The sequence below is a fragment of the Paroedura picta genome, chromosome 10 (genome assembly GCF_049243985.1).
Source record: "Paroedura picta isolate Pp20150507F chromosome 10, Ppicta_v3.0, whole genome shotgun sequence".
In the NCBI taxonomy this organism is placed as follows: domain Eukaryota; kingdom Metazoa; phylum Chordata; class Lepidosauria; order Squamata; family Gekkonidae; genus Paroedura; species Paroedura picta.
Window position 1 is genome coordinate 46,101,332 of NC_135378.1, and position 22,566 is coordinate 46,123,897.

General features: G+C 43.7%; 1 protein-coding gene across 1 annotated transcript in view; it reads right to left on the bottom strand.

Annotated features, from left to right (window-relative positions):
• The window catches only part of TMA16 (translation machinery associated 16 homolog), a 34,053-nt gene extending 25,163 nt beyond the window's left edge, over positions 1-8,890 (bottom strand). The window contains exons 1-2 of the mRNA XM_077299974.1: positions 8,750-8,890; positions 19-131 (exon numbers count right to left, since the gene is read on the bottom strand). Coding sequence (XP_077156089.1) covers positions 19-131; positions 8,750-8,752 — 116 coding nt within the window. The 5' untranslated portion in view covers positions 8,753-8,890. The remainder of the gene's footprint in view (positions 1-18; positions 132-8,749) is intronic.
• Positions 8,891-22,566: the final 13,676 nt, after the last annotated feature.

Below are 22,566 nucleotides of genomic sequence, written 5' to 3' on the forward strand. Positions count from 1 at the left end.
AAGCATAAAGGAACTCACTTTTCCTTTTTTTCTTGTTTGTGTGCTTCTTTTGTAAGTTGAGCAGCTTTTCTGCTGTAAGGATGGATGACTTTCTTCTCCTGCCCCCCTCCTCTGCTCTTTGCTGCTTTTGGCTGAAAGAAAAGAGGGGTGAGGAGAGACAGGCATTTACAGGACTATCCTTCATCCAAACTATAAGATTTAGACTGCCCAGAAGACTGCAGTGCAGATAGATCTTGTCAATTCTTCTAAAATCCCTGGTTTATGTCCCTAATATAATGAAAACCCTATTCAAAGTAATACAAAGGTTAAATAGAAGGGGTTAATTGAAGCTTCCTCTTATGGCGCAGAGTGGTAAATAGCAGAAATGCTGTCTGAAGCTGTCTGTCCATGAGGCTGGAAGTTCAATCCCAGCAGCCAGCTCAAGGTTGACTCAGCCTTCCATCCTTCCGAGGTCAGTAAAATGAGTACCCAGCTTGCTGCTGGGGGGTAAAACGGTAATGACTGGGGAAGGCACTGGCAAGGCCACCCTGTATTGAGTCTGCCATGAAAACGCTGGAGGGCGTCACCCCAAGGGTCAGACATGACTCGGTGCTTGCACAGGAGATACCTTTACATTTACCTTATAGAGAATGCATATATACCAGCCTTTCTCAACCAGGGTTTCGTGATGACCCTGGAAGGTTTCCCAATGAGTGGAAGTTAATTTTGTATATATTTTTTCTATTTGTTAAACATTTATCAGGTGATATATGGTCATGTTGACCTGCCCCCCCCCAATGGCCAAGGATGGGCCTGGAGGGGGTGGGAAGAGAAGGGGCTCCAGATGGGCTTGTACACAGCTATTCTTCCCAACTATATTCTGCATGATGGTACCACTTATGGGGTTTTTCAAAGCTTGAAGAATATTTCAGGTATTTTTCAGTGGTAAAAAAGTTGAGAAAGGCTGATATATACACACATACACTCTTCTACATCCACTGATGCTAATGGGTTTAGAACAGTGTATCCATGCTTAGAGCTGTACTGACAGACATATTACCAAACAAGCATAGCCATTACAATACTAAGGATCATTTCTGGAAGTACAGTTCATAAAACATTAGTCTAAAGGGCTCCCCCAGTCCTTCCCACTTAGCAAGGAGATAAAATTTGTTTTGCAGCACAGTATTACAGTGAATGCCTTGTTAGAAAAGGACATTTCTGTTTGTTTGCCTTGATTTTATACTAGAATAATATTGTATATGACCTGCACAGAATAAAAATAAGAAGAGGTAAGTCCTGAGATTCTTAACTAGCACCAATAATATTAGCAATGTGCACAATGAAGTGCCTCTTAGTCTTAAACCACACTGGCCCTTATGATTTTGGGGTGGGGTGAGTTGTTTGCACAGACTGTACTAAATCTGTGGGATCGAGAATGCATTTGTGGTGCTGCTCTCCAGTGGCTTCTCTCGGTATTTACAAAAAACACTGACAGGATGAAGAGAATGGATAACTGCCTGCCATCGAACCTGTTCACTTCTTGTAGAGCCCTGTGAAATTGACTTCTTCTTCCCTCTTGTTGTGCATACAGAAGAGTGCATAGATCACATGCAGCACAGCTCATGATAGCATACAGCTGTGTCTCTCCTTTGTTGCTCGATATGGTCCCTAAAGCCTTGATGTCTGTCCAGTTGGGATTGGAGGAGGGTGAGTACACAGAATCCAGATAAGAACAAACAAATGATGCCAGATCCCATGACACAGGAATCAGAGGACCTATCATCACTGGCTAATTTAGCTTTTCTTTGTCATGTAAGCTCACAGTGTTCCTATAAAGTTGACTCCAGAAACTCATGAAACACAGAAACTTCTCAACAACTTCATTCAACCAGCAGGCTCAGATAGGATCATTTGTATTTGAAGAGCCGTCTCTCCCTATTTCACCCTGTGCAGCAATTCACCCAGCAACTTTTGTTAAATATATATTCATACAGACTAGTAAGAACGGCCTCATCCTGGTCACAGGCTGTCTCTGTAGCAGCTGCTGTACTTCGTAAAGGCTTCCGTGGGGCAATCAGAAGCTCCTGATGGACATTTTAGGAGACTACAGCACGCAGGGCTTTTCAGGTCAGCATTTAGTTTGGGCCCTAAGTGGATTTTATTGGTCTTTTGCTATAAACATGTTTTCCAAATGTGTAAAACCCATTGATAATTTATTCCCTTATAGTGCTAGATTTTGTGAGCTGCCTCAAGTCCCCATTGAGGATATTTACTTCTTTTTTTTAAAGCCTAGCTATTATCATTCTGTCTTTATAAACGAAAGGATACGTTACCTTCATGGGCTCTATAAGTAGCACCCAAATTCAATTCTAGCAACATCAGTCCTCCAAGCATCTGCACTGACATAATTTCCAAAGGCCACTTCAGTGGCCATTGAAAGTCAAAACATCTCTAACTCAACTGAACACAGCTGTCCTAAAATTGTCCTGTCCCAAGTTGGGGCAAGAACATGTGAAGGTTCTCAGTGCACCAGCTGTTGCTAAAGTGAAGAGTTTAATCTCCCTGATGGCTCAACAAAACTGACCACTTTTGTGAAGCAGCATAAAACTTGTTTTATCCAAAGTTGGCGGCCAAAAATGAAGCTACAGGTGCAAAGAAGAAGAGTTGGTTCTTATATGCTGCTTTTCTCTACCTGAAGGAGTCTCAAAGCAGGTTACAGTCACCTTCCCTTTCCTCTCCCCACAATGGACACCCTGTGAGGTGAGTGAGGCTGAGAGCTCTGATATCACTGCTCGGTCAGAACAGCTTTATTAGTGCTGTGGCAAGCCCAAGGTCACCCAGCTGCACATGGAGGAGGAGCAGGGAATCAAACCCAGCTCGCCAGATTCGAAGTCGGTGCTCCTAACCACTACACCAAGCTGGCTCTCACCTGGCATAAACAAGCGTGCAATTCCAGTAAATAAACATTTCCATGACAGAAAATTATTCAACCCAAGAGAGACTACAATATTAGATTCAAATGAGTAGCCGTGTTGGTCTTACGCCTTGATTAAATCTTTGTTGGTCTTAAAGGTGCTACTGGACTCTGATTTTATTGTACAATATTAGAGAAAAAGCCATACACAAAAAGAAAAGTAATACTAAACAGTGGCTATGGTACAAGTAAGGAAAATAGAAACAGTAAAAAACACTATCCCTGGAATTGTGATTAAATAATCCATTTTTGCCTGGTAGCCCTCTAGATAATATGCAAAAGTTTTAATTGGAAAAGGGAGAAAGCAGAAACAGTTTGAGAGGAAGATTCAGCCAAAGGCAAATATTCTACATCTGAGATCAGCAGCTTCATTAGCAAAATCTTTTTTTAATCATTAAATTTCAAAGCAATATTGTGAAGTACTTTCATCATTTTGGCTGAAGGACATATTTGCTTTAGTTTATTTATTTATTTTAAGCACAGTAAGAGACTTTCAATACAGAAAGTTATTACCATGCTGGCCTCTCCAAAATACATGAGGCTAGGGGCTCATATTTTGGAGATTTTATTCTGCCCTGTCTCAGAAGACTCAGGGTAGGCCCCTCTGTGCTAGGGGCTGTTAGGAAAGTATTCAAAATTAAGGCAACAAATATTATAATGCCCTGGATATCTATCATGCAGCCTCATGTGGAATATTATGTGTAATTCTGGTCACTGTAACTCTAAAAGGACTTCAGCACTAGAAGCAGCACAGAAGAGGCAACCAAGATGATTACAGGGGCTGGATTACCTTTCCTATGAATAGATTCAAATGAGTAGCCGTGTTGGTCTGAAGTAGCACAATAAAATCAGAGTGCTTGCACTCGAAAGCTCACACCTTGAATAAATCTTTGTTGGTCTTAAAGGTGTTACTGGACTCTGATTTTACTTTCCTCTGAGATAGTCCAGTTTAGAAAAGAAATGACTACAGCAGGGAGACATGACAAGCTTATAAAACTATGCACACGGTATAGAGAGTGAACCGAGAGAATTTTTTCTCACACACAAAATATGGGGATTCGTGAAGTTAATAAGCAGTAGTAGACTGAGGACAGACTTTTAATAAATTATTACAATGTGGAATTCACAGCCAGAGAATATAGTGATGGCCACAGGCATAGACAGCGTCAAAAGGGGAAGTAACTGATTAATGGAGAATGAGTAGTTATAACCCATAGTGACTGAAGGGAAATCTCCACATTTGAAAGCAGTAAAGCTCTGAATACCATTGCCAGAAAGCAACATGAGGGAAGCCTTGTCCTCTATGATCTGTTCTGTTGTTGGCCTTTCACAGTAACCAGTTAGACACAATGTGGGACAGGATGCTGCGAGAGAGGGGCTGCTGGTCTGGTCTGGTACAGCAGGGGGGTCTTCTTAAGTTCTTACTACAGGGGGAACTAGTCTCTAACTCTTCTGGATCTCTCAGCAGCATTCAGAGCAGTATCTCTATTTTTCCCATGAGGACAGGAGCTTAAATGTGATACTCAGAGAGTCTTCTTCCTTCCTGCAGCCTTGCACTGTGGGAGACTGCTAGGAGACATCAGGTAGAACGTGGGGTGCATGACCCTAATACAGAGGGTACTCCGGCCCATCTCCCTCCGTCAACAACTTCTGTGTAATAGTTTGTAAACCAACTGAAGGTTCATCCCAACAGGATCAACCTGAATTCTCACAATGTTTTCATTGTGGAAATGTGGGTGATTTATTCTGAAGTCACTTCTTGGGAAGTGCAGGGAAAAAAAACTGAATCAAATAGCAGAGATGAAAGAAGTCCTAAGTGACAAATTAAAGTTACCATGACCTTTTGGAATACAACCAGAGGTTCTTCAGGAATTCAACAACAAAACAGTTGATTCCCAAACCAAAGCCTGTACCTTTCCAAATGACTGGAAAATAGCAGATGTACCTGTGATTTCTAACAAAGTATATTTAGGACTTAGCTACAGCAAGTGTAGTGTAGTGGTTAAGAGCAGCTGCTTCTAATCTGACATGCAGGGTTTGATTCCCCAGTCCTCCACATGTAGCTACCTGGGTGACCTTGGACTTGTCACAGTTCCATTAGAGCTGTTCTTGCAGAGCAGTTCTATCAGAGCTCTCTCACCTACACCTATCTCACAGGGTGTCTGTTGTAGGGAGAAGAAGAAATGGTGACTGTAAGCCACTTTGAACTCCTTCGGGTATCAAGAAAAAAATTTTCACAGCGTAGTTCAGCAGTGGAATAGGCTGCCTAAGTAGGTGGTGAGCTCCCCCTCACTGGCAGTCTTCAAGCAAAAGTTGGATACACACTTTTCTTGGATGCTTTAGGATGCTTTGGGCTGATCCTGCGTTGAGCAGGGGGTTGGATTAGATGGCCTGTATGGCCCCTTCCAACTCTATGATTCTGTGATTCTGGGTAGTGAAAAGCAGGGTATAAAAGCCAACTCTTCTTCTTCTTGTAGGTCTGTTAGCCTGATGTTTACTATGGACAGATCGGTTGAAATGCTAATAAAGAGAGAACTATTAATCATAGAGAAAAACTGAGAATTTGACTTCTGCAAAGTAAGTTCTGCCTCAACCATGTTCTACAGTTTTTGAAAGGATTATCAACTAAAAGGTTTAACTAAAAGGCTGAACTCCCTTTGAAAATCAAAACATATAAAATTAGAGATTTGGCCTTGCTCCTGTAAGGTCAGTAGCATCAGTGCCAGAAGCGCATTTTACCAGCTTAAGCTGATACATTAAACTACAGCCTTTCCTGGAAAGGTCTTCCTACAATTATTTATGGACTGACAAAATCCGGACTGAATTAGCATAATGACCCTTGCATAGGCCTGCATCTGACAAGTTCTCATAAACTGAAAGGTGTCCGAAGTGCAGCATCCCAGCTGTGAACTGAGGCTGGCCAGTTGGAATACATTATAACTATTACGCCTACATTGGCTTCCTGGTTGTTTCTAGGTCCAATTGAAAAGTTTATGGTGATCAGCCCTGCACTGTTTATAACTGAGAGCCTCAAAAATTGCCTGCTCATACATTAAGATTACCTGGGGGAGGGCCTTCTCCATAAGTCTTTGTAGGGAGAGGAAGCAACCCTCCCAAAAAATAAATGTAACTTCTGGCAACCAATTATGCCCTTGTGTTTTCCCTCGCACAATAGCAATGGAACCCTGAAAACTCTAGACTGTGATCTCCCTGTTTGCAAATGGGCAATAGAATGCTTAAGCTAAGGCCTGAGACTTCATGAATGTAAGACTGTGGCATCTAATGCAATGTGTTAGATAGTTACACTAATATTTATTTTCTGGACTTGTGTTACCTATTTTATAAACAGATATTATATCTTATAGCTTGTTCTAATAAATTTTACATATATATTTTACACAAGCCCATTCCTTATGCACATTTGCCCTGGGATCCCACGAGGTTCCTGAACACACACATTTCTCAAAGCCTGAGAATTTGTGCCATCTTAAGGTTTCCAGTATCCAGAAAGTGAAACTTTGGTGCTCCTTACTCTTTCCCATTTATAGCAGAAGATAGTTAAGCAGTAAAAGCACAAACATTTGTAAAATTTATGCAGAACACAAAGTTATTCCATCCTTGTAAAATCTGAGCTACCAAAGCACAGAATAAACTCTGAGCATCATCATACAGGAACAGATCACAAATCATTTAAGAAAAGATGGTGCAAATGCATAAACCATTATTCAGTCAATGACAGGTGGTGAGCTAGGCTTGTAATTGCAATCCACCAGAACAGCGATATATCTATGCCCTTTGCACCACCCCACCAAATATACTCACACAAACTATTAATATTAAATATACAATTATAATATCTTTAATTAGCAGAGTACCTCTAGACATAGAGTTTTATCTCTCCTCTCTACATTCCCATTCTAAAATCTAAATATAAATAAATAAATAATAATTCTCGCCTCAGCACAAGGCACAGCAGGTCAGCAGAGATTGTGAGTTTTCAAAGCAAGAGCAAGCTTACTGTAGAGAAAGGGAAGCAAAACTATCACCATTCTCCTGTACTCAGCTTACTCTTTTCCCAGATGGTTGCCATGATGATCTCTCTGCAGCCAGCTTGTTCTCCTTTTGATAGCTGATAGGTTGCTGGCATGAGAGAGCAGAGGCTACGGAAAAGGTGGCAGATTGTTAGAAATAACTATCCCTTTACTTCCATCCTTGCCATAATGCCTATTGGGTGGCTCACAGCTTACCCATCTACCACCACCAGTTGTTTCAAGATGTGAATGGTGGGGCCTAGAAATTTTCCATAATTATAACTGGTCTCCACACTACTAGAGACAATGGCTGTTTTGAAGGGTGGATATTATACCCTGCTGATGTGCCCGTCCAGCCTACTCTCTGCAAGCTCCACCCCCCCCCAAAAAAAAAATCTCCAGGAATTTGCCAACTGCAAGTTTGTAACCCTAGCTGTAGACCACTTGCCAATCAGAAGTTCTGCTTGCCAACGTTCTTGCCCGCTTTCCTAGAACGTCAAGCCATCTAACATCTAAACAAAGATCCCTAAAGGAACACAGCACTCCTAAACCCACCGCTTTTCAGAAAGTCCTCAAACATAATTCATACAAAGGCAGTAACATGCCAGGGAGTTCAAATAACCACTTGCATATACATATGAAATTGCGCAGTGATGATAGTTTTAGGTAGGTGACCATGTTGGTCTGAAACAGAATAAAGTGGTATCCTTAACTGTGGAATGCTGCGAGTAATTAAGTGAAACCCTGCCATTACGATCCTCCTATCTCCTCTCAAACTTGGAGGTGATCTTACAGCATCCTCTTCTTTGAAGTGGGGAAACTGGGTGTGCAGAATATCTCCCCTGTCCCCAGACCAGAGAAATACATTCCTATCTTTCCAAATTACATGACATTCTTTCTACTATTCACTACGTTACAATCTACGATTCCAAATAAGAAATAAAATGACAGGGATGCATGTCCCTACTGGGGAATTGGTGAGAATCCAGATGTAAGGACTGAATGAGGTTAACATATGTAGTGAGATAAGAAACCAATAATCCGGTTTTAATTCTGGGGATTCCACCTGCTGGTCAATTTTCATTTTGATATATTTATATCTCCCCTCCCCCGCTTTAAATCCAATGATGGTAATCATATAGCTTGTTATTCCTGTTTGGTCCCTGAATCTGTTAACCATCTTCATTACGCTGCAAATTACGGTTCACCCCCTCCCTTCCTATATGTATGGACTGGTAACCCCCCACCCCTCCATTTCATTGCATCGAAAGAAGTGCGATTGCCCAGGAAGTTTACATCTTGAATATAACTTTGCTGGCCTTAAAGGTGGCTACTGGACTGCACTTTGTTCTGCACAGGAATGAGCCGGATCACTGGCCCGTTTCGTTTAGCAGTTTAGGACTAGCAGTGGGGCTTCTCGGGGGCTTCAAAGAGTTCCCAGAACCTGCTACTTGAAATCCGGTAGAAGTAGGGATCTAGGACTTCCTAAATGCCAAGGTGATGGAATGAATCACAAGCCATGCCGCTCGGCAGCCTGCAAGAACTTCGGTCAGGACATGACCGACGACCTATATTTCAAACATTTGCACGTTGTGCCCCTTAGTCGCCTGCCGCCCGAATCGAACGCAGTCACCCCCAGCCACTGATATGTCCAGACCGGATGCCGTTTCCGCCCCTCACTCCCGCTCCCCTCGCATGAAGGCAGTCGCGCTCCCCGTCCGCCCATTTTATCCGCCTTCCCCCTCCTAGACCACAAACGCACCATCCTCACAGAGGCGAAACCCAGGGGAAGGATCCTCGCGCGGGAGTCGGCAACACGCGGCTTCAAAAAGAAAGGGAGGGGACGAGTCCGTCCCCGTGCACCGCCCGACTAGACACCGCCGCCCGCGACTTCCAGTTCCGCCTCTCCCCGCCGATAGGAAGTATCCGGAGGGCGCCGTCCCAGGCTCACTTCTTGCCCCTGTGCGGAGCGGAATTCGGCCCTGACCTGTACGTGTGTGCGGCACGTGTGCAGATCCTGAACGCAGATCCAGGAGGTAGAGGCCGGAATCCGTCGCCATTTCCCAGCAGCGCGTCAAAAGAACTCGTTTCGAAAACATATCGGAATCGCCAGCACTTTTCCAGTTGATGATAAATTGGAGTAAACTTTTGTTTTCATTTGTCGCTTTGCTCTAGTTGTGTTTTCCTGGGGGGGGGGGGGAACCAGCATTTGACACTCACGCAATCCTAGCAGTTGTAAAAAGTGGAGGATCCGTGTAGATACAACTTTTGGTAACTAAGACAAGTGAATTCTGTGGTAGTATACTGACTGAGCTTCTTCCCCCTCCACCCCGCAAAATCTCCAGGCATATTTCCAGCCCAGACTTGGGAACCCTACAATAGCTCTTCAGAAGCAGCATAAAAATGTAGCCTTGAATGATGCTCTGTTCTCTATAAATAAATATTCAGAAAACTTTCCACAGACATGAGGCTGTTAGTTGTCATGAAACATTTGTTATTGTCATCCATTCATTTCTCACTTGTAGAGATCCTGTGGCACACACATACACACCCACAATCCCACACCACCTCCCTGAGCCGTGTAATGTTCTGGCCAGTGTCCATTCTGATAGCACACAACCACCTGGTTTCCTTTTTCCACTGACCGATCCTTGCATAATTGCTTTCTCCATTGAGTTGAATTGTGTGATATGGCCAATTAAAGTGAGCCAAAGTTTTGTGCTTTTGCCTACCAGTATGAAATAGAAAGCCTTCTGCACTTGATTGGGGAAGCTCAGAATAGGGACTGGTAGTCATGAAGCTGAACTACCATTCCTGAACTGGCGAGGGGTGGAGGTTGGGTGAAGCCCAGCTGGCACTAGTGCTTTATTTCTTCTCTTTTGACTCCCGAGCCAGCAGCAGTCTCTCAGAGAACGAGGCAAATCTCTGCTGAGAGAAGTGTGGGATTCTGGAGCGCTGTCACTTTAAAACAGGGAAGGAAGCCTTGCAACCTGGAACAAGAAAGTCTTTGAAGTGACGCCTCTGCCAATCAGGAAAAACTGCTTTGCTACATCAGCATTACAGGCACAAAGCAGTAAGTTAACTGGTGGCAGTTTTTCAAACATTGAGGCTTATATCCACTCCTGGATATCGCGGGGGAAAGGTAGGGTCACTGCGCATCAATCATGCATGTCGCAAAAGGTAAATTTAAAGCGTCCAAAATCAAAATGGAAATCAAATTCAGTGTAGAAGGGAGGGATTTATTCGGGCTGGGGGTGGATAAAAAGACTCTACCCTGTTTGTGGCTTTTGCTGTCTATGGTGTCTCCAACACCAGAGTTCAAATGAATCAATTCTTCTCTTGTCCAATTTTTTTTTCATCATCCAACTTTGACAGCCATAAGTGGCTATTGGAAATATGATAGATCTAACTTAATTACATTTGGTAGTCAGGATTATGTTCCTGCTTTTTCATGTTCAGTTCAAACTCATTGCTGAGCGACCCAGAGCAATTCAACATTCAGGCCGCTGCCCGAGGGTTCCCTGCCTGCCGGCCTGACGCGGCGAGAGGCGCAAAGCGCCTCTCACCGCATCAGGCCGCCGCCGCCAGAAGCCCGCCACCGCCGCCCAAGCCACCGACCAGCCCGACGACGACGACAGTAAGTGCCTAGCGCCCACTGCATTTTGCTGCAGCGGGCTTGCTTACTAGTATATATATATATAGGGTAGAACAAAAAGCAACTTCCTGCCAGTGCACATTATTGGTCAATTTCGGTTCAACCTAACTGGATCCAGCAGTCAAGATCCAGCTGCAAGTTGGCGAATCACAATAACATCATTACAATCCTATCTCAGACCTTAGGCTCAGGTCCTTAGCAGGTCTCCATACACAACAAAGCACAAGAGGTACTATGATATATTTCTCCATGGACTATGAAAGGAAAGGAAATAATGATCAGTGCAATATGCTAGACATGCTTTTCAAAACTGAGAACCTGTACACCTCTCTAAAAATATCTTAATTGAATATAGAGACCCCATTACTTTTTCCCTCAATACATTTTCCCACATTCCGTGCCTTACTAGATAATAGATAATATTATGTCCCACAATCAGATACTTTCAGTCAGCATGGATATATTGAGAGAGCTGAGTTTGTATAGTCTTGTGAATTTTCATAGCAAGTGCCATTTGGAAAACATTTTGTTAAACATTTATCAGATGATATAACCATATGTGGTTGTGTTGACCCCCCCCCCCATGGGCAATGATGGGCCTGGAGGGGTTGGAAAGGGGAGGTTCCCCGGGTACACAAGAGGTCCAAGAGGTTTCTAGCCTGCCTGGAGAGTTCTGTGAAATTTTAAACTCTTTCTAATAGCTTGGGATAACAAATGTCTAAATTAGTATACTGTAACATATATTCAATCAATTGTATAAATGTGCTTAGTACTCTTGAATTCTTTCTCATTTAAGAAATGTAAAAGTTCCCATTTGCAATTCACTTATTCTGGAACAGTCTCATTTGGTTTAATAGAACTATTCCAATAAAGACTGAAAACCACTGTGCAAACTTAAAATGCTATATAAATAATTATTAGTTATAAATAACTGTGCTGTAGAGAATGAAAAATCACAGTTGAGGTAAATCTAATTTCATTTGTTATTTGATATCATAATCCACCTTATTATGTTTAAAAATTGCTCCATTTATTCCATGAAATAAGTTTATCAACACTTAATCCTCACTGTTATTTTGCTAGCTAATTTGAGAAGTTATTATCACAGGGGAAAATGAGATAAGTCAACACTAAAAAATTCATTATCAACTATAAATGAGGATTCAACAACAGAACGTAAGCACTGGTTGATTAGAACAGCAAGATTAGCGCTCATTATTCTGTTACATGCTGTGAACAAATGTTGTTTACTGACATGAGACATGCCAGCCTACACTTCTATAAATTCAAAGATCCTAAATCCACCCCCTTGTATTATCCATTCTCCCTTCATTTTCCCACTTGGCTGCCACAATAAAGACTTAAAGGGCACAAACCATGTCCAGTGCTACTACTTGCGTAATGATCCTTGAATTAGCAGAACACTGCTTAGCTGTAGATGAATTTTGCTGACTTTAAAAAATGTATCACTCTCCACTTGTTTTGGGGCATGAATTTGATATTGCTTGCTAGGGAACTTGAATCCATAGCGCTTCTTGATTTTCTATGTCCTCTTTGGTCTCTCTTTGGTTGCTTTTTGCTTGTAGCTGGCAGGAATGGGGTTGGATCCAGAAATGGGTGAAAGGAAAGGAAAATGAACTTAGCACAGTTCCACTTAAGCAAGCCAACAAATATCATTGTTAAAGATCCTGAATCATGTAGGCAAAATGGTGGAAAGTAAAACAGACATTTAACATAGTTTCATTTACCATATTACCTGAAAGGAAGACAACCCTGTATGACAACCTCAATAAAAGTGTACGACAACCTCAATAAAAAAAGACCACACACAGCAGTTTTTATTATTTTATTATTAAACATAATAAAATGTAGCTATGACTTGCATGTGAATCTGAGACAGCCCTCACTTTTCCTTAATAACACGTAGGAAAAAGTCAGATACATAATTTTGAAACTCTCTCTCAGGAGAAATACCTTCTGCTGAGTTGTGCATGTGAAAAAGATAATGGGAATGCAATTGCTTTCTGTTAGCACAAGCAGAGAGTAAGGAACAATCTCAGTGCTTCTGTTTGCATAAGAATTGCTATACTCTCTAGCACCCTCTGGGGTAAGGGGAACATTGTACCTGGAGTCCGTGAGGTTCCTGGAATAAACAGACCAGTCACTAATTCCTGCTGCAGGTTGCTTTACTCATCAGACAGAGGAGAAACCAGGGACAGGCAGCAGAAAGAAGAAAGGTGCAAGATGCAGCATATGCTATAAACAGGATCTGCAGCCAAGAGGCAGTGCTAGCACAAACAGCTCTACCAACTGGACTGTGCTGCTCTGGGTCAGAGAAGACATGGTGGGAGGAGTAAAGAAAACACAGGAGGTAAGAATCATGAAAAGGGGAGTGACAGTTGCTTAGTAACACTATGTGGGCCAAAGAGAAACTGCAGGGTACCCAGCTATGCTCAAGTAACAAGAGCTATGGTTTGTGACTATGACAAAAGCCAGATTATTTCAGCTCTACTCCCATCTTGCTATTGGGAAATTGGGAAATGTGGTAATAGAAAATGAAATAGATTATTAATGTGAAAATGTGAGAAATTAATAACGTCTGAAGCAAACCATTCCAGTAAACTGGCCAACAATTATTTATGCATGGAGAGACTGGCTCTCTGCCCATGCCTGCCAAAGAGCACTACACTCGGCTAACATCAACCGGCTAACGATCCCTGGCCCCAAAGAAGCACGTTTGGTCTCAACCTGGGCCAGGTTGTTCTCTGTCCTTCCCCCCCCCCCCCCACCTGATGGAATGAGCTCTCAGAAGAGACCCGGGTCCTGTCAAAGCTACCACAGTTCTGCAGTGCCTTCAAAATGGAGCTCTTCCACCAGGGATTTGGTTGAGGCCAATGACAACACCTATTGGGCCCCCACCCCCACCCCCGCAATCCAGATACACTCACTCTACGGCTATCAGGTTACTGTCACTGTGAATAAACGTTTGTTACCTGTGTTAGGTTATGATTACTGTTCACGTTCATACAGGGGTAGTCAAGCTGTGGTCCTCCAGATGCCTATGGACTACAATTCCCATGAGCCCCTGCCAGTGTTTGCTGGCAGGGGCTCATGGGAATTGTAGTCCATGGACATCTGGAGGACCACAGCTTGACTACCCCTGCGTTGATACATTGTTAATGACACAATTATTGAACCATGTCGTACCGTATTACGCAATTTACGTTCTCTGTAAACCGCCCTGAGCCGGAAGGGAAGGCAGTATATTGATCTAAAATAAATGGTTTAATCAGCACAGATTGAAATTAATTTCATATCAATGGGTTCTCATGAATAAGAACAAAGGAGATGTGATACAGTGATCTTCTTCAAAGAAGCTTCAGTTTTACAAAGAGAACCCCATCCTTGAAATCCATGGAACACTTTATTCCATTACTTCTGCCATCCCTGGTTTGCTTGTTAGTATCTGTTGGTGAATGCAGACTGTGCTGGTTTAATTTATATGTGGGATTCCCATAGAGTGATCCAGTTCTGTCTTGCCTTTTTAAAAAAATAAAAAGGTGAAATGGAACAGCAGTGCATAGGGAGAAGGGCAGAAGTGGAATCCTAGACAAGACAGGACCTTGCTGTTAAATATGTTAGTGTAATAATTTACTGCTGGGTTGGGATGAAGGGAAAACAAATTGGTTATATCATAGATGGGGTGTTGCTAATAGTTTTTTGAATCATGGGGAAGGTGGCTGAAAAGAATATTTTGCTGTGCTTTTGAATTTCTGTATTACTTTCTAGATAACATCAGATATCATCATCCACAGGGAAAGCCGGCAGAGATTAGGGCCATCTGTCTGTCTATCTGATTAAACAAACTATAATAGTAGCAAAATCAAATGACATTTCTCTTGATGTACAGTGGTTTTGGGAACCTGGGGAGAGTATCCTCTAGGATGTGCTAGGCTTTCCAAGCTGTGTTTGCTCATTTGTTACCTGCCTGACATACTCCAGCAGGGCCAAAGGTCTTATCATAAGACTTCCACCGATTAGTAATTTTACCCTTCGGTGGGGAGTGCCTTACCAAAGGAATCGTCTCAATCTTCATTCTGTTTCCTGCACAGATGTATTTCCATCTTTACAGTTGGGAGACGCCATCATCATATCTTCCAAATAATCATTCAAGCTTGCAAAATCTTTTGTGGCCACTGCAGCAAATTGAACAAATATTTTTAGGGAATTACTAGCAGGTCTATGAATTTTAAAGAATGTGTTATATTTTGAACTCATGACATAAAATATTTGTAAACCAAACCTTCTTAAACAGGCTACCAGAGCCATACTAAACTGAGTTACACCCTCCTAAGCTCATTGACTTCAATGAACATAGAAGGCTGTAACTGCTCAATATGGTACTGTGTCACACTTGTATTGGATAAGGTTATGCTGACTACAGCCCACTTTGTCAGCTTGAGGAGGTGGCAGAAATACCTAGACATGAAGTTATAAAGGCACAGGGACAAAGAGCTGGATGGTGTGCAGCTTCAGGTTGCACATTCTGCTACGAATCTGGGTGTGACTTTTGATACCTTGCTTTCCTTGGAGGCGTAGGTCACTACAGTAGCCAAATTAATGCTTTTTCATCTATGCCAAGGTAAGCTACCAGTGCCATATCTGGCCCCAAAGCACCTGGCGACAGTGATCTATGTGATGGTCATCTCCAGGCTAAACTTCTGTAACTCACCCTACATGGGCCTGCCTTTGTCCCTGATCCAGAAACTGCAATTGGTGCAGAATGCGGCTGCCAGAACATCATGGAGAACCCATATTTAGCCAGTGCTGAGGCAGCTGCATTGGCTGCTAGTTGAATTCGGAATCCAGTTTAAGGTACTGTTTTTGATCTTTAAGACCATACAGGGTCTGTGTCCATCATACCTGAAGGACTGCCTGTCTGCCTATGACCCTTGGAGGATGCTCTGTTCCTCTAATACCAACAGGTTGGTGGTCCCTGGTCCTAGAGAGTTCCGTCCAGCCTCAACCAGGGCCAGGGCCTTTTTGGTCTCGGCCCCCACCTGGTAGAATGAGCACCTGGAGGATCTCAGGGCCCTGATGGAGCTGTCTCAGTTCTGCAGGGCTTGCAAGATGGAGCTCTTCTGTCAGGGGTATGGCTGAGACCAGGTTGGGCCAGGAACATCTTGGGACTCCCCTCACAAAACTGTAGCACCCCATGATAAATCTGGACTACAGAGATATTTGGTTTGCTGCTTATTATAAATAGGTTTTTATTATGTATTTTATAATCGTACAATGTTTTAATTGGTTTGAATTATATTTTATAGTATTTGTAAAGGTGCAAGCACTGGGTCATGTCTGACCCTTGGAGTGATGCCCTCTAGCGCAGTGGTCCCCAACCTGCGGGCCGCGGCCCAGTGCCGGGCCGCGAAGGCCATGGCGCCAGGCCGCGGCTCCCTCTCCCTGCCCCCCCCCCGCAGTAAAAAACTTCCCAGGCCGCAAGCTGGGAACTTCCCAGGCCGCAAGAGAAGGAATCGGGGCCGGGCCGCGCCCATGTGGGCGCGGCTCACGTGCGCAGCCCGATGCGGGGGCGCAGCCCGCGTGCGCGGCCCGATGCGGGGGTGCGGCCCGCGGGCGCAGCCCGATGTGCGGCCGCGGCTCGCGGGCGTGGCCCCAATGCCCTGCCGGTCCCCAACCTCAGAAAGGTTGGGGACCACTGCTCTAGCGTTTTCATGGCAGACTCAATACAGGGTGGTTTGCCAGTGCCTTCCCCAGTCATTACCGTTAAGAAGAAGAAGAAGAAGAAGAAGAAGAAGAAGAAGAAGAAGAAGAAGAAGAAGAAGAAGAAGAAGAAGAAGAAGAAGAAGAAGAAGAAGAGTTGGTTCTTATATGCCGCTTTTCCCTACCCGAAAGAGGCTCAAAGCGGCTTACAGTCGCCTTCCCATTCCTCTCCCCACAACAGACACCCTATGGGGTGGGTGAGGCTGAGAGAGCGCTGATATCACTGCCCGGTCAGAACAGTTTTATCAGTGCCGTGTTGAGCTCAAGGTCACCCAGCTGGCTGCATGTGGGGGAGTGTAGAATCGAACCTGGCATGCCAGATTAGAAGTCCGTACTCCTAACCACTACACCAAACTGGCTCTCCAGCAAGCTAGGTACTCCCCCCAGCAAGCTAGGTACTAATTTTACCAACCTTGGAAGGATGGAAGGCTGAGTCAACCTTGAGCTGGCTGCTTTGATTGAACTCCCAGCCTCATGGACAGAGCTTTCAGACTGCATGTCTGCTGCGTTACCACTCTGTGCCACAAGAGGCTCCCTATAGTGTTTGTATGGATTGTTATATTTTATTGTATTTGTGTGGATGCTGGGAGCTGCTATGAGTCAGATGGAATCAAGAGTATAAAAACCACTTGCAACAGCTTTCTTGGAAGTTTTTTTTTTACATGCTTAACTTATTCTTGGTTCTCTTAGCAGTCAATCTGTAAGGAATCATGTTGAGAATGGGGCTTCTGCATGTCTGCCCCCCTTCTGTATTTTTCCAGTTCTTGAGTTGGTTTATTTTCTTACAGACATGTCTTAAAAGTGAGGATTTCAGTAAGCAAGTTCTGTCATAATCCATAACAACACCCCCTCATTTTTTGTGGCCATAAGCCATATCGATATACTGCTAGAGGAGAGCTTTAGCCTGCCTTCTGCCTCCACTGTAATTTGCTGATGGGATAGTGGTCTTACTGCTGTGTCAGTCTGGATTGAACATGATACTGCCTAGGATGGGGGGTTTCTTTAAACTGCTAAATGATTCTTTGCTTTGATGAGATCAGCAGCAGAAAAATTCTGATTTAGAGATCAAAAGTCTCCCTTTCACACTAGGACATGCAGCACTCCCCACTGGGCTTGACCTGAGCCAATATTTTGCTGCTACTCGATCAGAAGGGGGAAAATGGTGACTCTTGGCCCTCTCAAAGTTCTTACCACAATATGAAATGTTTCTTTTGGCTAGTACAGTTCATGCTTGCCAATGATTGGTTGAACAATTGCCATGATTGGTTTAACAATCCATGCAATGGTCAGATCCAGACTAGACTTCTTCAATTTGCTCTATGCAGGGCTCCCCTTGTATCTGATATGGAAATTTCAACTGGTCCAAAATGCAATGGCCTGACTCCTTATTGGAACCAGGTGGAGGGAGCACATTCAACCAGTGCTCTCCCAGCTGCATTGGTGCCAGATAGAGGACTGAATCAGATTCAATGTGCTGGTACTCACCTTTAAAGCCATAAACGGTCTGGGATCTTCATACCTGTGGCATCACCTCCTCCCTTTTTCCCCTCAGAGAAGTTTATACTCAAGCTCACAAAATCTGCTTAGGTCCCTCACCCCCACCCTCAGATAAGTGAACTAGCCTCAACCACAGTTCTATGCCCTGGCACCAGCCTGATGGAAAGCTCTTTCAAAAGAAACTAGGATCCTGAGTGACCTCAAACAGTTCTGCGGGCCCCATAAGACAGAGCTATTCTGCCAGGCCTATGGTTGAGGCCCATAGATCAACCACAAAGGCCTCCCCGCGCAGAAATCATATAGGGAATAAAACCTAGATGCCAGATATCTATATTAGCACAGCACTCCCCCAACTCCCACTGGTGAGAGGGCAGATACTCCTCGGATTTTAATATACTTTTAAAATGTTTTAATAATGTAATATGTTTTAACTTAATTCATTAAAATGTGTGTTACCTTGAGCCTTCGGGGAAGGGCAGCATAGGAAGAAGAGTTGGTTCTTATATGCCGCTTTTCTCTACCTGAAGGAGTCCCAAAGTAGCTTACAGTTGCCTTCCCTTTACTCTCCCTACAACAGACACCCTGTGAGGTGGATGAGGCTGAGAGAGCCCCGATATTACTGCTCGGTCAGAACAACTTTATCACAACCGTGATGAGCCCAAGATCACCCAGCTGGTTGCATGTGGGGGAGTGCAGAATCAAACCCAGCTCGCCAGATTAGAGCACAAAATTGTGGTGATAGACCTGAACAAGCGTGCCTATGTCATCCTTTTATAGCAGTATATCAATATTGTGACATATCTATGTAAAGTGAGTTTTAAAATTAAAAAAAAACATTTTTAAGGTGGAAAGTGAGTAGGGAGAGCACAGGTAAGGTTTGAAAACAATCTAGTCATTGAAATGTGAACTGGAAATTGGTGAGTGTGGGAAACAATCCAAAGAAAACATTGCATGCAGGAAACCAACACAATTTAAAATTAGTTTCAGGAAAATATCAAGGTAAACATAATCCCAACAGATCTCAAAACTGGATAAAATGGAAGGTAAACACTCAAGCCTCAAGAAAATGTGTGTAAATCAGTGCATAAATTGAGGCAGTCAAAAGCCAGAACCAATCCCTTAGCATCTTTATAAGGCTACCATGTCTCACATCAGGATACGAATGTCAAGTACAGCCTCTCATTCAATCAGAGCAGCAACATAAATCTCCTCCAGTTTAATCTTTATACCTTGCCTTCTCCGGCATGAAGCTACCCTCATTACAGGCTTTGCTTGGAGTGCTCCTTCTGTCTTCAGTTATACGGGTGGTCACCCAACAAAGGGCCTTCTCCATTGTGGTGCCAAAACTTTGAAACTGCCTCCCTCAAGAAATGCCCTGCTCAAACATAACTAATGAGTTTGTGGTGGGTGGGATTTGAACCAGAGATCTCCTGGATCACAGGCCCTTATCATCCACTGTGTCACTGATTCATATACATGGTGGAGCAGGATGAAGAGCTGTCTAGTGGAACATTATATTCTATTTCAGTTTCTTAGATCTACAAGTCTGTGTTGAACTTTCCTGTTGCTATGCACATATGCTATTAAAATATGAATGCAAATGGTAAAATAATGTTACTTTTCATCTAGATGGATTTTCATAAATAATGTCACACAGTGAAACTCACTTGGATGTTTCTTTGAAAGGCTCAACATTACAAACTAAAGTCTAATTTAATGAATTTATCAGGACATTTACACTCTGCTCATTGGTATTGAATTTGGCTGCTCTCAAAGGTCAATTTCATTTTTTAGCAAGACCTGGGACCAACTGCTGGTTTCCGTGCCGATATTTCTTATTTGCCAAGATTAACTTTGTATTGAAGGATATACAAAAAATTAAGCCCCCATTGCGCTCTTAAGGCAAGCTGCTGCATTGATTTGTTCTTAAGCACCAGTTCATCAGACTCTGTAAAAATATGGCTGATTTTCTTCTCTGCTGTGCAATGGTAGCAAAGCTGTGCACATCAGAGATGGATAGAGGGGGTACCATATCTCAGTTCAAGTTCTGTCAAGGGGCAAATGCTACTGCTGGGGTACTGGGAGCCATCAAAGACCTGAGGTAAGGTGGGAACCCTTCCATAATACTAGTATGAAGTCTGAAGAGCCATAGAACTGAATCAGAACAGAATAAAAATGCTGCTAGCTCAGCATCTTCATCATCTTGTCTCACACAGTGGCCAACCAGAAGGCCCACAACTAGGGTACAGAAGCAGAAGGCTTTTCCTGTTGTTTTCCAAGTAACTGGTAACTGATGTTGAGAGGAACCTCCGAGTTCTCTGTTAGGGATCAAAGAAGTTCAAGGCCACTGGGTACATTTGGTTTATAGAAGGCTGATGCCTGGCCTTCAATTTGTGGTGGAAAGTAGTAGAAAGTACAGTCAAGTCACAGCTGAATTATAGGGTTTTCAAGGCCAGAGATCTTAAGAGGTGGTTTGCCATTCCCTGGCTCTGCATAGCCACCCTGGACTTCTTTTGGTGGTCTCCCATCTGAATACTAACCAGGGCCAAATCTGTTTAACTTCTAAGATGTGACTAGACGAGGCTAGCCTGGATCATCCAGGTCAGGCTGGCCTCCAGTTGCTAGATAAATTGAAGGACAGATATGTGTTGAAGCACTAGCAACAATGTACTGGGACCTGGAATCAAGGTACTTTGAAGAGCGGTTCAATCTTTGCTGCTCCATTCTTAAATGGCAAAGCACTTTGTTAACCAATACTTCATGTTTTTGACAAACAAATTGCCAGGGTAGTGTTGATGTCCATATGTCATAGAATCATAGAGTTGGAAGGGGCCATACAGGCCATCTAGTCCAATCCCCTGCTCAATCCAGGATCAGCCCAAAGCATCCTAAAGCATCCAAGAAAAGTGTATATCCAACCTTTGCTTGAAGACTGCCAGTGAGGGGGAGCTCACCACCTCCTTGGGCAGCCTATTCTACTACTGAACCACTCTGACTGTGAAAAACTTCCTGATATGTCCTTAGCACTGGATGTATTTTCTGTCTAAGCCAGTGACTTTTGTGGCACCTGTGAGCTCCATGGTGTCATTTGATGTCTTTGCTGGCACCCACCATTTCTTGCTCAAAAATACTTATCTTGGCCCAAGATCACCCAGCTGGCTGCTTGTGGAAGAGTGGGGAATCAAACCTGGCTCTCCACATTAGAGGCCACTGCTATTAACCACTACTCCAACCTGATGGTCTACACCAAGCTGGATCAGGAAAGACTCAGTCTGTTTCCCCATGGCAACTTGAATTGTTAGATCTTGACATATTAGAAGGAGTGCGTTTTTATATGCCACTTTTCTCTACCCGAAGGCTTACATTCACCTTCCCTTTCCTCTCCCCACAACAGACACCCTGTGAGGGAGGTGAGGCTGAGAGAGCCCTGATATTATTGCTCAGCTTACCTCACCGGTAGCTGTGTGAATGGGGATGGGTCAATGTGTGGTCCAGATGAATGAGCCAGCATGGTATAGTGCAGTGGTTCTCAACCTTCCTAATGCCATGACCCTTTAATACATTTCCTCATGTTGTGGTGACTCCAACCATAAAATTATGCAAGTGTTCTTTCATAGAAATTAAACCGAAACTGACCAAATGGCATGAAGATCCATTGTTCATGATTGTAAATAAATTGGTTATAAATTGTATATAAATTGGGCGGTGCCTTCAGGAGGAGCAGCAACAGTGGTGGCATCCCGCCCCCGGCTAAGCTGCTCACCCTGCTGCGACCCCTGTGAAAGGGTTGTTCGACCCTCAAAGGGGTCCCGACCCCCAGGTTAAGAACCACTGGTATAGTGGTTAAAGTATCCAATTAAGATCTGGGAGAAGCAGGGCCCATTCCGCACACATAGGATAATGCACTTTCAATGTGCTTTGGCAGTTGAATTTTCCTGTGCGGAACAGGAAAATCTATTTCTAAGGTGCATTGAAGGTGCATTATCTATTGTGTGCAGAATAGGCCCAGGTTAAAATCCCAACTCTTCCATAGAGGCTACCTGAGTGAACTTGAGCCACTTGCTTACTCTCAGCCTGTAAGGATAAAACAGAGACTGGTGTACATCACTTTGGGTCCCCACTGGAGAGAAAGTTGGGATATAAATGAATAATGTAAATACACGTGCCTGCTGTAAGAAGGTGAAGAGGCTCTGTCAGCTGGGATAATACATCTGAGTTTTTTCACTGAGGCAGCAGATCGTGGGGTCCCCAGCATCAATGACTGGGCTGGAATCAATGCAATGTGCAAGCTAGATATTTTTGGAAGGCATGGGAAGGACACTGTTAAGAAAGGTAGGCAGCTACCTCCTATTCTGGGTGCTGTGGAAGGGTATTCAGAGTCTTCCTGGGGCCCTGCCATAAAGCCTACAGCTGCCAAAGCCCATCTACCCCCCCCCTTTCCTCCATGTGGATGGCGACTGAGTGGGAACAGCTGGAGACTTGCCATGAAGGAGGTAGGCTTTCTCCTGGGGTCACCAGTGCATGAGGGGGCTAGCAGTATCAGTGGCAGGAGGTACCTAGAGGGGCTCGTGGCTGTCACAAGGGACATCTGGGACAGCCATGTGTGCATCAAGAGGGAATGTACTAAAATGTATGACTGGAATGGC